The 17,203-nt window shown below is 42.5% G+C and overlaps 1 protein-coding gene and 1 pseudogene across 2 annotated transcripts in view; one reads left to right on the top strand and one right to left on the bottom strand.

Annotated features, from left to right (window-relative positions):
• The window catches only part of GFPT1 (glutamine--fructose-6-phosphate transaminase 1), a 57,104-nt gene extending 52,355 nt beyond the window's left edge, over positions 1 to 4,749 (bottom strand). For both annotated transcript variants that reach the window (XM_086700954.1, XM_086700955.1), the window contains exon 1: positions 4,548 to 4,749. In XM_086700954.1, coding sequence (XP_086557080.1) covers positions 4,548 to 4,554 — 7 coding nt within the window. In that variant the 5' untranslated portion in view covers positions 4,555 to 4,749. The remainder of the gene's footprint in view (positions 1 to 4,547) is intronic.
• A 7,296-nt stretch (positions 4,750 to 12,045) lies between these two features.
• Positions 12,046 to 12,471, top strand: LOC112869666 (large ribosomal subunit protein eL32 pseudogene; annotated as a pseudogene).
• Positions 12,472 to 17,203: the final 4,732 nt, after the last annotated feature.

The raw sequence follows: 17,203 nt of genomic DNA, 5'->3' as shown, positions 1-17,203 counted from the left end.
TTTCTTCCAATCCAACAGCAATTCCTTGAAGGCAATTCCCTTATTTTAGTCATCTCTCTGAAGGGAAAAGCACCAAGTATAAAGCCATCACTTTAAATATCTTCTAATGTGGGGCGCCTGGGTGGCGCAGTCGGTTAAGTGTCCGACTTCAGCCAGGTCACAATCTCGCAGTCCGTGAGTTCGAGCCCCGCGTCGGGCTCTGGGCTGATGGCTCAGAGCCTAGAGCATGTTTCCGATTCTGTGTCTCCCTCTCTCTCTGCCCCTCCCCCGCTCATGCTCTGTCTCTCTCTGTCCCAAAAATAAAAATAAATGTTGAAAAAAAAAATTAAAAAATAAATAAATAAATAAATAAATATCTTCTAATGCTTTCTAGGTACTTGAAACGTACAGTCAAAAATTCCCAAACCACAGAAAGAGAACACCATTTTGCAGGATGCTAAATAGGGACAAAGTGAAAGAAATGTTCCATAATTAAAGGTTTAAGAAATACTGCGTTCAAGTTAACAGGTTTATTTCTAGAACTTTCTAGAAACTTTAATCTTGCTAATTGTGACTCTCCAAAAGCCGAATTTCCCACAGTTGTGTTATAAAACTCTCCCACCTTCTATTGCTCATAACCAGCACCTATTAACTTCTCCCTTCCAGAGAACACAACTGAGGAAATAGGTACTAAGCAATTAATCATTTTCTTTCACAACTACTTTATATCCAGTATAATTTCTAAGAATATATTAATAGTACTGGTTCTATGATTTACCGTAGCGGCCAGTCTCAGCATCCCTCAATTACTTCCAAAGCTTTTAGTATAAATGCAAAAATCTTTTTTTTAATGTTTACGGCGGGGGGGGGGGGGGGGGGAGCACGCGCATGCACGCACATAGAGGGGAAAAAGAATCCCAAGCAGGCTCCTCGCTGTCAGTGCAGAGCCCAATCTCATGAACTGTGAGATCATGAGCTGAGCCAATACAAAGAGTCGGACGTTTAACCAACTGAGCCACGCAGGCACCCCAATTACAAAAATCTTTTTAAGGAGGCATTTCAGGATACTTTCATTTCTTTCTAAGGTATTTTTTAGGTAACCTCTATACCCAATGTGGGCCTCGAACTCATAACCCTGAGATCAAAAGTTATATGCTCTACCAACTGAGACAGCCAGGCGTCCCAAGGATTTAAATTATAAGCTCCCTTACTGCGTCTAAATAGGGCCTCATTTACAAAATTCCATTTATATACACCACTGGATCAGAGGGGTATTCCTGCTATCCCAAACCCCTGGTAATATAACTGTTTACCTTTATACCAAGGAGGTTGGAAAAGCCCCAAAATCCACATGTGGTGTGTGCCAAGGCCAACTTTGAGGAGTCTGTGCTGTGAGACCTATAGTTCTTAGAGATTGTCTAAAATGAAAAAAACATGTCAGCGGGACTGTGGTGATTCCATGTGTGCTGTGTCAGTGACTGGATCAAGCATGCTTTCCTTACTGAGGAGAATACTGTTTTGAAAGCGCTAAAGGAACAAAGAGAGTCAGAAAACTAAATTAAGAAATGCAGTTTTGAGGGGCGCCTGGGTGGCTCAATTGGTTGAGATTCCATCTTCAGCTCAGGTCATGATCTCATGGTTTGTGCGTTCAAGACCCACATCGGGCTCTGTGCTGACAGCTCAGAGCCTGGAGCCTGCTTCGGATTCTGTGTCTCTCCCTCTCTCTGCCCCTCCTCTGCTCACATTCTATCTCTCTCTCCCTCAAAAAATAAACATTACATTAAAAAAAAGAAAGAAAGAAATGCAGTTTTTATTAATAAAAAAATCAGGCGCCTGGGTGGTTCAGTCGGTTAAGCATCAGACTCTTGATTTCAGCTCGGGTCATGATCTCATGAAAGCTAAGATTGAGCCCACGCTGGGCTCTGCACTGACAGCATGGAGCCTGCTTGGGAGTCTCTCTCTGCCCCTCCCCTTCACTCTTGTTCTCAAAATAAATAAACATTTTAAAAAATGTATTAAAAACTTTTTTTAAAAAAGAAAAAAAAAACAGAACAGTATTACCCTACATTTATAAAAAACAACAGCAAATCTGCTAAAAGTTAGGGGTAGCTTAAGTGACTTTCCATCTCTCACCAAAACAAAAGGTAGTACAAATAAAAAAGGACAAAATGTATTCCAAGAACCAAGAATAAGAAGATAAAATAAATTTGGAAAATAGGCACACTATTCTCTAGGAGATTCACAACACTTATTAGCCCACTAAAGGTTCCAAGAAACTCTCCAATAAAAACAGCCAGTTCAACACTGTTTAATCTATTGCTTACCTAATTTACTTGACCATAGAATCTTTTTTTTCCTGAGCAACACTATTAACATCCCAACACAAGCTGGTAAACATTATGACAGTCTTATCAGTACATCTGATTGGAAAAAGCGTTATCACAAAATCTTCATTCTTCTGCTTCAACATTTTACAGTGTTGAAAAATAATCTTTTGGGAAAACTAGGCAGCAGGTAATCAGAAGGTGAAACTATGAGTCGGGGATGGGTAAAATAGGTACTGGAGATTAAGGAGGGTACCCATCTGTGATGAGCACTGGGTGATGTATGCAATTGTTGAATCACTATATCGTACAGCTGGAACTAATATAATACTGTATATTAACTGTACTGGAATTAAAATAAAATGGAAAAAAGAAACTTCTAAATTTTCCCATCTAATTTCATTCCCACTCACTTCCTCTGTCTAGAAATTTTATTTCGATGATTGAGATGCGGGAAGAAAATAAAGACCATGTCTTAACAGTTCAGTTTAGAATTTACATTAAAAAGGAAATACATTTTGAACCTCGTTCCTAGAATCATGCAAAACTCTGTTCTGGGTTACAAGCAGGACCTTAGAAATGCTTCAAATAATACTTTTTTTGTTTGTTTTAATATGAAATTTGTCAAATTGGTTTCCATACAATAAACCAATTGGGGCATCCCAACAGGTGCCCTCCTCAATGCCAATCACCCACTTTCCCCTCCCACCCATCCCCCCAAATACTACTTCTTTACAACCCATCGGTTTCCTCAGCAGTAAAACTCTATGGAATGGGGATGTTGGCTGTGTGAAAACTCTTACTTATCTAGTCTCCACCCCCACAGCCTCACCCTTATCTGAACCTTTCTAAAGCAAATCTGACTTTTTCTTTTATGGTACTCGGACTCCCTTTTTTCCTGGAACAAGATGACCTGCAAGCAGAAAGCCTGGTACTTAACTAGGCTCACACCTCATCATTCAGGAAAAGTCATCTTGGGGATTAACCAGTTTTGCAAATTCACTACTTCACAACTACAAACTAATGTGTTTTTCAAAGCCACTCTACTAATCAGACCTAACAAAAGTATACATGATTGTAAAGTCCGCTCCAATCCAATAATTTCAGAAGCTATTTATAGATGTTTCTGTTTTTGAGGGTTTTTTTAAATCTACTCTAAACCTGCTCCTTATTTTCAGAAGCTGAAATTAGTATAAAGTTAAATACAGGAAAAATATAAACTAATGAGTACAAGCTACCTCCTCTAGGGTATTCTTCCAAAAGGCTATAAAGAATAAGTTTCCCAGATAGCTTCAATTCTATTACAATCCTACTTCCCTTCTTAAAAAAGCACTCCTTCTTCCAGGGATAAGGTTAGTTGTAAATTTCAATGAAAGAGGTAAGAATACAATTATTTTTACTGACAATGGCCAAGTTAATACCTATTTTAGTGCTTATCAATCATTTCAGATATAACTGTGACAGTTCCCTTTACTACCAGTTTTAGGTAACATTAAAACTACTAAGTCTCAAAACATAGCATAAAAGGACCTATGTTTTAACTGCTCTTGATGAAACATTTATTAAATGTGCACCAACACTGTTTATAGGTAAGTGTTTTAAATGGGTGCAAATGCACGTGATAAAGCATGTTATGGTCACTTTCAGGTCTCTTCCACTAGAGGATCAGGTCTAAGCCCATTCACCAACTTATTGATTAGCAATGGTTTCTGTTGAGACAGGGGGTAGCAGGAAGTAAGACTGTGTATTATAATGCCATTGTCGTAGCTCTAGCTATATATAGTTCTGTCTTCTACTGGGCCTGCCCGAAAGAAAGCAACTAAAAATAAATGTATTTAAAAGATAAATCCTAGAAGAATGCAAGATAAGTTCGACAGATCTCACCTGATGTTCCACAGGTTGCCTCACTCACCTGATGGACTCTTTTGAAGGCAAACCCCTCCACACTTCAGTTCCCTCTGTCCTCTCTCCTTTTCCAAGACATTTATCTACCTTCTGTTTCGCTTCTCCGCGCAAAACCGGCCCCTTTGGCCCCCCAGATCCCCTCTAGGGCCCGCCCTCCTCTCAGGTGCCCTACTAGGTCCACCACCCCCACCCCCGCTCGCACAGGCCGGCCTCCGCACCCAGCACCCAGACTTCACACCCTCCCCACTCCGGCTCCCGCCAGCGCCTCCGGCCTCGGCTGCGCCCGCACCGCACCCCAGCACCGCCCCGCAACACGCCCCCCGCCCGCAGCCCCCTTACCGCACATGATGCAGAAGGCACGGTCCGCAGGCGAGCGGCGAGCGGCTGGCGAGGTCAGGAGCGTACACAGGAGCCTCGGGGGCGACCGGCGAGCTTGGGGGTCGGGGGCACGCGAACACGACTGCCTCGGGGATGCGACGGCCGAGGCAACGACTGCCTTCTCGGCCTCCCGGGCTCGCCAGCAACTGCCGACGGGCCCCGCCCCTCGGCGCGCACCGCGCCGCCGCCGCCGCCTCCCGCGAATCCCATTGGGCCGCGTCCGCGCCGCTCACGCGCAGCTCCCGCCTCCCCGCACCGCCCCGCCCCGCCCCCGAGCCCACGCAGGCGCTGGCCTGCTGGCGGCGAAGACGTGGCACCAGCCAGCGGCCGCATCCGCTTGGAGTTCCTAGAGCCGCCTGGCCCCCAGGCGAGCAGCTGGAGGAACCACGCTGTGGGGGAGGCAGAAACTCGGTGGCTGGCAGGGAAAGACGGGCGTTAAGGAAACAGGATGGAATTGTTAGCAAAGCAAATAGCCTTGGAGCGCGCGCCCAATGCAGCCCAAGGCCCCAGGCTCCGGCACCCCACGAAGCGGCGGAAAAAGGAGGAAGAAAGCGGGAGGCCTGAAAAAAGGGATCCTGAGGGACAAATAAACAAGTCAGGATGGAAAAGGAACATAAGGCTGCAGAAAAATTGCAAAGAAAATTGAGCGAAGTAGGGAGGAAAGGTATCAAAATTCTTGATGCAAAGCGCCATTCAGGTTCGGCCAGTCTTTCGGGTGACAGGCAATTCAGTTACCTACTTAAGCTCTATGTAATATGCTTGGCCTCTAAACGCCCTCCTCACCCTATCCTCACCCCCATCCATTGCCTCCCTAACCCCCAGTTTTTTTGCAGAGGGGGTAGGGTGGGGAAATGTAAGGCAAAACGATACAACACTGCTCCTGGACTTACGAAACTCTGCTGGCCCAGACTTCTGATGGCCCACCTGAGAAGACTAGTAATTGCTTAGATTTGACAGCCTTACATTTGACTCACTGACGATTAATTCTGTGAATTAATGCACCGGTCCTGCCAAGACAGACTTAATCAGAGAGAGATGATGTTTTTGAGAATTTATTACTCAAGCATTTGCTCTAGGAAGATTTAAATGGTATCTTTAGTCAAATGTAGATGGTTATCATAACTATTAATGGCTCTAGATTGGAATCAAATAAAAACTTGACTGGCATACAGAACATGGCATGGACTTGTGACCCCAGATAGCTGGCCTTGCCTCACATTTGCTGTCTTTCTACCCCACCTCCCAGCACTTTACATTCCAACAATGCTACTCAGTTTCCCAACTGGGCCAGCATTCTCAAATATTTTGTACACATCGGTTTCTCTTTGTGGAATCCCCACCCCATCTCTACTTAAATGCTACTACTTCTTGGGGAAAATCTATCTTGTCTCCTCAGACAGATTTAAGGACGTGTATTAACCTCTCTCATTCTCTGACCTGCTCCCTTAAAATCAATATACTACTGACATTTTCTTTCTTGTGTATTTCCCTACTGGGCTAATTTTCTTGAGGCTAGACCAAGCTTTTGCATATCCAACACCTAGTATAAACCCTAGCACAAAATAATAGATCAAAAATGTTTTGGGGGCTCCTGGCAGGCTCAGTCTGTGGAGCATGAGACTCTTGACGTTGGGGCTGTGGGTTTGAGTCCCATGTTGGGAGAAGAGATTACTTAAAAAAAATAAAATCTTTCGGACTTCAAGCTGTATTACAAAGCTGTAATCATCAAGACAGTATGGTATGGCACAAAAACAGACACTCAGATCAATGGAACAGATTAGAGAACCCAGAAATGGACACACAAACTTATGGCCAACTAATCTTTAACAAAGCAGGAAAGAATATACAAGGGAATAAAGACAGTCTCTTCAGCAAGTAGTGCTGGGAAGACTGGACAGTGACACGCAGAAAAATGAATCTGGATCACTTTCTACACCTTACACAAAAATAAACTCAAAATGGATGAAAGACCTAAATGTAAGACAAGAAGCCATCAAAATCCTCAAGGAGAAAGCAGGCAAAAACCTCTTTGACCTTGGCTATAGCAACTTCTTACTCAACACATCTCCAGAGGCAAGGGAAACAAAACCAAAAATGAACTGTTGGGACCTCATCAAAATAAAAAGCTTCCGCACAGCAAAGGAAACAGAAAAACTAAAAGGCAGCTGACAGAATGGGAGAAGATATTTGCAAATGACATATCGGATAGAGGGTTAGTACCCAAAATCTATAAAGAGCTTATCAAACTCAATACCCAAAAAACAAATAATCCAGTGAAAAAATGGGCAAAAGACATGAATAGACACTTCTCCAAAGAAGACAACCAGATGGCTAATAGACACATGAAAAAAATGCTCAACATCACTCACCATCAGGGAAATACAAATCAAAACCACAATGAGATACCACCTCACACCTGTCAGAATGACTAACATTAACAACTCAGGCAACAACAGATGTTGGTAAGGATGTGGAGAAAGAAGATCTCTTTTGCACTGCTGGTGGAATGCAAACTGGTGCAGCCACTCTGGAAAACAGTATGGAGTTTCCTCAAAAATTAAAAATAGAACTACCCTACGACCCAGCAATTGCACTACTAGGTATTTATCCAAGGGATGCAGGTGTGATGTTTTGAAGGGGCACATGCACCCCCATGTTTACAGCAGCACTATCAACAATAGTGCTTCCAAAGTATGGAAAGAGCCCAGATGTCCATCGATGGATGAATGGATAAAGAAGATGTGGTATACAAAAGGCCCCGAATAGCCAAAGTAATTTTGAAGAAGAAGACCAAAGCAGGAGACATCACAATCCCAGACTTTAGCCTCTACTACAAAGCTGTCATCATCAAGACAGCATGGTATTGGCACAAAAACAGACACATAGACCAATGGAATAGAATAGAAACCCCAGAACTAGACCCACAAACGTATGGCCAACTAATCTTTGACAAAGCAGGAAAGAACATCCAATGGAAAAAAGACAGTCTCTTTAACAAATGGTGCTGGGAGAACTGGACAGCAACATGCAGAAGGTTGAAACTAGACCACTTTCTCACACCATTCACAAAAATAAACTCAAAATGGATAAAGGACCTGAATGTGAGACAGGAAACCATCAAAACCTTAGAGGAGAAAGCAGGAAAAGACCTCTCTGACCTCAGCCGTAGCAATCTCTTACTCGACACATCCCCAAAGGCAAGGGAATTAAAAGCAAAAGTGAATTACTGGGACCTTATGAAGATAAAAAGCTTCTGCACAGCAAAGGAAACAACCAACAAAACTAAAAGGCAACCAACGGAATGGGAAAAGATATTTGCAAATGACATATCGGACAAAGGGCTAGTATCCAAAATCTATAAAGAGCTCACCAAACTCCACACCCGAAAAGCAAATAACCCAGTGAAGAAATGGGCAGAAAACATGAATAGACACTTCTCTAAAGAAGACATCCGGATGGCCAACAGGCACATGAAAAGATGTTCAGCGTCGCTCCTTATCAGGGAAATACAAATCAAAACCACACTCAGGTATCACCTCACGCCAGTCAGAGTGGCCAAAATGAACAAATCAGGAGACTATAGATGCTGGAGAGGATGTGGAGAAACGGGAACCCTCTTGCACTGTTGGTGGGAATGCAAATTGGTGCAGCTGCTCTGGAAAGCAGTGTGGAGGTTCCTCAGAAAATTAAAAATAGACCTACCCTATGACCCAGCAATAGCACTGTTAGGAATTTATCCAAGGGACACAGGAGTACTGATGCATAGGGGCACTTGTACCCCAATGTTCATAGCAGCACTCTCAACAATAGCCAAATTATGGAAAGAGCCTAAATGTCCATCAACTGATGAATGGATAAAGAAATTGTGGTTTATATACACTATGGAATACTACGTGGCAATGAGAAAAAATGAAATATGGCCTTTTGTAGCAACGTGGATGGAACTGGAGAGTGTGATGCTAAGTGAAATAAGCCATACAGAGAAAGACAGATACCATATGGTTTCACTCTTATGTGGATCCTGAGAAACTTGACAGGAACCCATGGGGGAGGGGAAGGAAAAAAAAGAGGTTAGAGTGGGAGAGAACCAAAGCATAAGAGACTGTTGAGAACTGAGAGCAAACTGAGGGTTGATGGGGGGTGGGAGGGAGGAGAGGGTGGGTGATGGGTATTGAGGAGGGCACCTTTTGGGATGAGCACTGGGTGTTGTATGGAAACCAATTTGACAATAAATTTCATATATAAATAAAAAAAAAAAAAAGAAGATGTGGTATATATCTACAATGGAGTATTACTCGGCAATCAAAAAGGATGAAATCCTGCCATTTGCAACTACGTGGATGGAACTAGAGGGTATTATGTTAAGTGAAATTAGTCATAGAAAGACAAATATCATATGACTTCACTCATATGAGGACTTTAAGATACAAAACAGATGAACATAAGGGAAGGGAAACATAAATAATATAAAAACAGGGAGCGGGACAAAACATAAGAGACTCTTAAATATCAAGAACAAACAGGGTTACTGGAGGGGTTGGGGGAGGGGGAGGGGCTAAATGAGTAAAAGGCATTAAGGAATCTACTCCTGAAATCATTGTTGCACTATATGCTAACTAACTTTAATTTAAAAAAATAAATTTAAAAAAAGAATTAAAAAAATCTTTAAAAACATGTTTTTCAATGAGTGAAAAAAAAGCCATATTTCTTAGCAGAATTGACTTCCTATGGTTGGTTATATGATCAAGTGAACAAAGGACTTTTCAGATTTTCTTAGAGGGAAAAAAATGCCTTTTTATTAGTTGCCTCAAGGAGAGGCTGAAAAATGTAACATTTCACTAATCAAAGTATTTATCACCTAAGAGCCCTTTAACATTTCAGGCCCTTAAACAGGTCCTTAAATGACCCCAAAGTTTAAAAAAACAGCTGTTTGTTAACAGACAACACATTTCTTACTTCAAGAGGTAAAACACTGCAAATGTACATCTTAGCCTCAGAACCTTCATCCAAGAGTTTCTAGTAAGACCACAGTGATATTACCAAGGAGTCAAGGTAACAAACAAGAGAAAAGCAAGAGGTTCAATAGTATCCTAGTTTGAACATGAGAACTGTGGTGGTACTGCCAGCACTTTCTTTGTGGCATCAGCAGGTTTGGTAGCAGTGCAGAAAGGTGTTGTTCAGACACTGGAATCATACTTTGACTCCTTGGTGACTATAGTTAATAATACTGTTGGTTCTCCATTTCTTTATAAAAGGCAACTGGAAGCCTTGATGGCCTTCTGCCCATCAGGCTGTATGGCAAGAAGGAGGTTGAGAGAAACTTTGAAAGCCAATATTTTCCTAACCCAATGCAACAAAGAGCCCTTTATAACTATGCTCCCTCCATTCAAGACACTAATGTGAAAGAACTCTGTTTGTCTGACCCCCATCTCTATAGAGCTTTGCCTTAGCTGGACCTTTGGGACTAGGGGCTGGAGAAGAAAATAAATGATCTGTGAAGGAAAGGGAACATCTGGGTCTAATTCAAACATCTGAAGATATTGATTCTCTCTCCTCATCAAAAATTCTAAACTGTACTTTAAAAAAAAACAAAACAGGAATGGTAAGGAGGGTGTCATGCATCATCTCTTTATGTAAGTCCGTTTCCCAGTTCACAGATTTGTCCTGTTAAACCTGATGGCTCTTGGTCTCCTCCATGCGCTACAGCCTGATGAGCAGAAGGCCATCATGGCTTCCAGCTGCATTTCTAAAGAAATGGAGAACCACAATTAAAATAGCCTTATAAGGGGTGTCTGGGTGTCTCAGGCAGTTAAGCATCTGACTTTGGCTCAGGTCATGATCTCACAGTTTGTGGGTTCAAGCCCCATGTCAGGCTCTGTGCTGACAGCTCAGAGCCTGGAGCCTGCTTCAGAATGTGTCTCCTCTCTCTGTTCCTCCCATGCTCAATCTCTTTCTCGGTCTCTCAAAAATAAGCATTAAAAAAATTATTTTTAAATAATAAAATACTTTATAAGATTTTTAAATGCCCCCATGTTTGTGAATTTTGTTTCCCTTATCTGAATTCCAATAATGAACAGCAATAAAATTATTAAAATTTAAAAGTCCTAGACACAAACTTCCAGTTATAAGTCCTGGGGATGTAATGTACAGGATGACAACTATACTGAATAATACTGTATTGTATATTTGAGAGTTGCTAAGACAGTAGATCTTAAAAGTCTACATCACAGGGGGACACCTGGGTGGCTCAGTCAGTTAAGCGTCCAACTTCATCTCAGGTCATGACCTCAAGGTTTGTAGTTCAAGCCCAGCGTTGGGCTCTGTGCTGACAGCTCAGAGCCTGGAGCTGCTTCACATTCTGTGTTTCCCTCTCTCTCTGCCCCTCCCCTGCTCACGCTTTGTCTCTCTCTTTCTCTCTCTCTCTTGATTGCTTTCAAAAATAAACATTTAAAAAATTTTTAAAAAGCTTGCCTCATAGGAAAAAAATTATAACTATGTTTGGTGATGGGTGTTAAGAATACTTACTGTGGCGATGTTTTGCAATATATACACATATCAAATCATTCTGTTGTATACTTGAAACTAATATGTCTGTTATATCTCAATTTAAAAAGAAAGGCCTGGGGGCGCCTGGGTGGCGCAGTCGGTTAAGCGTCCGACTTCAGCTCAGGTCACAATCTCGCGATCCGTGAGTTCGAGCCCCCCGTCAGGCTCTGGGCTGATGGTTCAGAGCCTGGAGCCTGCTTCCAATTCTGTGTCTCCCTCTCTCCCTGCCCCTCCCCCGTTCATGCTCTCTCTCTGTCTCAAAAATAAATAAACGTTAAAAAGAATTTTTTAAATAAATAAATAAATAAATAAATAAATAAAATAAAAAGAAAGGCCTGTGCAAGACAAGAATGTGGGGAACAGGGACACAAATGTCCTGATTTTTAGTGGAGAAATGTACCCCAGTGTTCAGAGAAGATGGTGGTATCCAAGGAAAAAGAAACAGGTGAAATCACTAACACCTATGAGATGGAAGAAATGTACACAAGAACAAAAAGCAGCAGTCAAGGCCTCAGAAAGACCTCTTAAGTGAACCCCTTTAGTTCCACCATCATCCCAATTCATCATACATACCTTCACACCAAAGTGACCTTTCAAAAACACAAATCTGATTCTGTTTCTCCATGCTTCAAGTTCTGTGGGTATCCTCCACCTGCAAGATTAAGTCCAGACCCCTACATACACACACATAGTCACTCAGGACTTCATTCCTGCCAGTTTGATCAGCATCATTTCCCACCCCTCTAGTCAAGTGTCTTATGGTCCAGGTCTACCGAAGTTCCCTAAAAAAGGCCTATGATTCTCCTCCATCTTTGCATTTGCTCCTTTTTGAAAGGAAGCATTATAAAGGAGACCAGCTCTTCTTTTCCTTAGCACTTCCTGTGGAAGTGGCAACCGTCTCCTACTCAGCATCATGGCCATCCTCAGACCTCTGGTGAAGCCCAAATTGTTAAAAAGAGGACCAAGAAGTTCATTCAGCGCCAGTTAGACTGATATATCAAAATTAAGCACAACTGGAGGAAACCCAGAGGCACTGACAATAGAGTGCGCAGAAGACTCAAGGGCCAGATCTTGATGCCCAACATTGGTTACGGGAGCAACAAGAAGACAAAGCACATGCTGCCTAGTGACTTCCGGAAGTTCCTGGTCAACGTCAAGGAGCTTGAAGTGTTGCTGATGTGCAACAAATCTCACTGTGCAGGGATTTCACAATGTCTCCCCCAAGAACCACAAAGCCATTGTGGAAAGAGCAGCCCAGCTGGCCATCAGGATCACCAATCCCAATGCCAGGCTGTGCAGAGAAGAAAAGGAACAGACAGCTTATGTGCATGTCATATAAAACCATAAAACTACAAAAAAAAGACAAAAAAAGGAAACCAGATGTTAAATAGTTAGGGAATGACTATAGAGAACTAGATAGTCACAAAATGAGGTCTTAAGGGCACCAAAAAGTTCCCTCATCCAGAATTACCTCTGCTCCTTACCTATCACCTTGCTTAAACTATCTGTACTTCTATATTTAATGCAGAGCACCTCCCCTTTCCCCAGGAGATATACATTATGTCATTATCATCTAGTAACACTTTACAGTGACACTACCTATAGAATTAGTTTTCATTTGGATATCAGGTATGAAAAGGTCACTAAGGAAATGAGAGTTTTGATGAGGATGAAGTTGATTCTGAAATCAGTAAGAGGTCAGATGTGGACAGATCACAGTGTGGTTCATGACACTGGGCAAGAAAGGGACAACATAAGGGCATGTGGAATTGAGTATGATAGTGTGGAGAGAGGGGGCTAAGATATGGAAGAAGGAATCAGAAATAAGTTGGTAATGAAAGCAAACTTTATCCACTGTAATGGTTAATTTTATGTATCAACTTGGCTGAGCCACAATGCCCAGATATTTGGTCAAACACTATTCGGGATGTTTATGTGAGGGTGCTTTTGGATGAGATTAATATTTACATCAGTGGACCTTGGGGGCATCTGGGTGGCTCAGTCGGTTGGGCGTCTGATTCTTGATTTCAGCTCAGGTCATGATCTTGCAGTTTATGGGTTCGAGCCCTTCATCAGGCTCCACGCCAACAGTGCAGAGTGTGCTAGGATTCTCTCTCTCCCTCTCTCTCTCTGCCCCTCCCCCACTCAGGCACATTTTCTCACACTTTCTTTCAAAATAAACAAAAACAAAAAAAAAGCTTTAAATCAGTAGACTTTGAGTAAAGCAGATTGCTCTTTATAATGTAGGTGCGCCTCATCCAATCAGTTGAATAGAACAAAAGACTGACCTCCCTTGAATAAGAAGGAATTAGCCAGCAGATAGCCTTTGAACTTGAACTACAACACTGGCTCTTCCCTGGTCTCCAGCCTGACAACCCACCTTGAAAATTTCAGACTTGCCAGCCTCCATAATTACATGAGCCAATTCCTTGAAATAAAGATAGATAGATAGATAGATAGATAGATAGATAGATGGATAGAGATACATACATTCATACATACAATTTGTTTTGTTTCTCTGGAAAACCCTAATACATCGACTTAAAGTTGATCTTACTGATTTCCTCAAGGCTGAATATATGTACTTTTAATTTCTAAAGGATACCTCTCAATGACAAATAACAGAAATCCCCTCCAGGTAGGTGAAGAGGGGATTTATTGGCTAATGTCATTGGAAAGGACAGGGATACAGCTTCAGGCACACCTATATCCAGAGACAAAAACAGTGTTGTCAGAACTCTCTTTGATTCTCTCCCTGACCTTATGTACAGGAAAATGACCCGCAAACAACTCTGGAATCACATGTTAACAGCTTACAGTCCAAGGGGAGAGAGGCTATTCCTCCATCCTCCCTTTTCATATTCTAGGCAAGGATTCTAATCAGTCCAGTACAGACTCCTATACCCCACTCACTCCTGTGGCAGAGGGTAGGACGCTGTGATCAGACAGTCCTATCGGAACCGCATAGACTCCTTTTCCTTAAAGGATAGGGGAAGGTGTTGCTAAGAAAATGAAGAAGGGACACCTGGAAGACAAACACAAAAGATGCCCACTATAGCAGATGAACACAGCATTGACTGCTCTGCTAGGAAACCTCAGGTTTAGGAATAAAAGATGCGGACTCCAACTAGAACTAGTATACTCCCCTCTATTCCTCTCTGGGGTGCCTCCAAATTTTCCTGGTAGGCGGAACCTAGGGCAGAGCTTTCTAGCTCTGCTAGAAGGAAACTCATTCTACTGCCAAAAAATTGTCCACAAATGGGGAACTATGAGATTAACTAGTCTTATGTACTATTTCTGTTCTGTAGGAAGTGATCAGAGCTAGAATGGAAGCAGACCATTCAGGGAGGTGCCTAGAGCTGAAAGAGCACTAAAAATGTAAGGTGACAGAAAAAAAAATATATATATATTTTCTAGTTTCTTTCAGGGGACACAAAGGCACTTGTGCAGAGCCTGCAAGCACCCCGTGGAGTTCCACAGATAACTCTGATGTGGGGAAATGTAAGTATAAAGCTGGTTTTTCCCAAAGGGATGTAAATTCCCACTGGACTGAAGAGCAGCTAGCTTCATATTGCTGGGAAAAGGAAAACAAAAAACAAAAAACAAGACAAAAAGGACACACACGCACATACCACCACTTTGGCCCGCTCAGGGTCAGGAGCAAATAAAAGATGGAAAAGACTTGGCCCACTAAAAAGCAGCGGCTATGAAGACAAGGAATGCTCTCTCCTCTCTCAGGTAGGAATACTCAGGAGGGGTATGTGGGTCCAATCCCCTTAAGGCAAAATAGTATAGCAGCAATGCACATAGGCTCTGCAGCCAGAATGCCAGGGTTCATGTTCCTGGCTTTTTCCACTGAAGTTGTATGGCAATGGAAAATGTACTTCTCCCTGTGCCTCATGGGGACAATAATAGTTACCGATCTCATAGGATTAAATGATTTCATAAATGTAAGGTGCTTAGAATAGTGTTTGTCACATAGTGAATGCCAATGAAAGTTTGCTATTTTTAAATATTTTGTTCCTTGTCATTCTGGATAGGGCCTCATCCTAATTTTCATTAGCGAAAAATTCTCCAAGTGCTTGGCTGACTCTTAGCCAATGATCTTAGTTTCAAATACCTATTGAAATGTTCCATATTTGTAAAGTGTTTTCAATAATTATTGCAAGATTTTCTACATTTGGGGGGATTAATTTTTGTGTTCACCAAACACAACTAATGGTGATTATTACTTCCTTTCTTTGGGACTATTTAGGAGAATATTAAGTGTAACTTAAACATCCAAAATAAAAGCTTTTACCTGATTAAATCATACCTTCTACATTAATCTTTGATTAAAAATGTGGCTCAATTTAAAAGTAATTTAGTTTCTTTTTTAATGTTTATTTTTGAGAGGGGGGAGTATGTGCATGTGTGCACAAGTGGGGGAGGGGCAGAGAAAGAAGGAGACACAGAATCTGAAGCAGGCTCTAGGCTCCGATGCGGGGCTCAAACCCAAGAACCCCGGTATCATGACCTCAGCTGAAGTTGGACACTTAGCCGACTGAACCACCCAGGTGCCCCAATTTGTTTTAAGATTGGTATTTGGCACTATCTGCCAAAAAATAAAGCAGTAAAATTATGTACGAAGTCCTCCATGTTTTACCAAGGTTCTTTGTTAGAAGGCAGTCACCCTCAAGTGACAGAATACCTAACAACAGTAGTTGTTAATAACAAGAAACCTCTTATCTCACAGGATACTCTGAAAATGGGTGGTTCCCAGGCTAGCTCAAAGGTCAATAATGTCCTCAAGGATCCAGGCCTCTTTTCCCTCCTCTTTGCCATTCTCAGTGGACCGGCTTTTCATGATTCCAAGTTGACTGTCAAAGCTTCAGATATCGAGTCTTCATTCTACAGTATATCAAGCAGGAAAGGAAGTAATTGATGGGGAAACAGCCTTCTTTACGTAAATTAACTATCTCTTTAATCGGGGAAGAAAATCTTTTAAAAACACGCCATTAGGGGCGCCTGGGTGGCTCAGTCGGTGAAGCATCCGACTTCAGCTCAGGTCATGATCTCACGGTTTGTGCGTTCGAGCCCCACATCAGGCTCTGTGCTGACAGCTGGGAGCCTGCAGCCTGCTTCAGATTCTGTGTCTCCCTCTCTCTCTTCCCCTCCCCCACTCACACTCTGACTCTCTCTCTCTAAAAAATAAATAAACATTGGGGCGCCTGGGTGGCGCAGTCGGTTAAGCGTCCGACCTCAGCCAGGTCACGATCTCGCGGTCCGTGAGTTTGAGCCCCGCGTCGGGCTCTGGGCTGATGGCTCAGAGCCTGGAGCCTGTTTCTGATTCTGTGTCTCCCTCTCTCTCTGCCCCTCCCCTGTTCATGCTCTGTCTCTCTCTGTCCCAAAAAAATAAAATAAACGTTAAAAAAAAAATTAAAAAAAAATTAAAATAAATAAATAAACATTAAAAAAATTTTTTTAAACACGCCATTAGACCCTCTCTTCCAGCTCCTTGGTGAGAGCTGTGTCATATGTCCACACCTAGACTAATGACTGGCAAAGAGACAAGGAGTTAAAATGGCTGGTTTAGATTACTTATAATTTATCCCCTGAGGTGGGACCTACCTTCCCTGGTCACATCACAATTTAATGATAATTGGGAGGGTCTCTCTCAGTAAGAAGCAGGGGTATATGCTGGGTAGGCAACCAAGTTTCGGCAGCACTCTCCTCCACCCACTGCCTGCTTCTGTGCCATTTCCAGGTAAGTACTCCGACCATACTTAGCTTCTTGCAGTTCCCAAAAACATTTCACAGCTGCCAGATTCTGTTTACACTGCTCTGTATGCCTAGAATATTCTTCCCCCCACTTTTCCTCCTTGTTCCCCATGGCTGCTCCCTTTTGCAGAAAATCTTCCCAGTATCTTGGCTTCTCAGTTCCATGATTTCTTCTCCTCCAATAATCTAACTCACCACCCCCCACCTCTGCCACCTATTTCATGGCCATACCCAAGACTCGTCATTAGCTGCATCTTCTCCAGTCTCCATTTCCCGTAGCTTCTAAAGGGCATGTTAACGTGTCTAGTCTA

Source organism: Puma concolor, chromosome A3 (assembly GCF_028749965.1).
Source record: "Puma concolor isolate L17-30 chromosome A3, mPumCon1.1.hap2, whole genome shotgun sequence".
Classification (NCBI taxonomy): Eukaryota; Metazoa; Chordata; class Mammalia; order Carnivora; family Felidae; genus Puma; species Puma concolor.
This window is presented reverse-complemented; position numbering and strand designations above follow the sequence as displayed.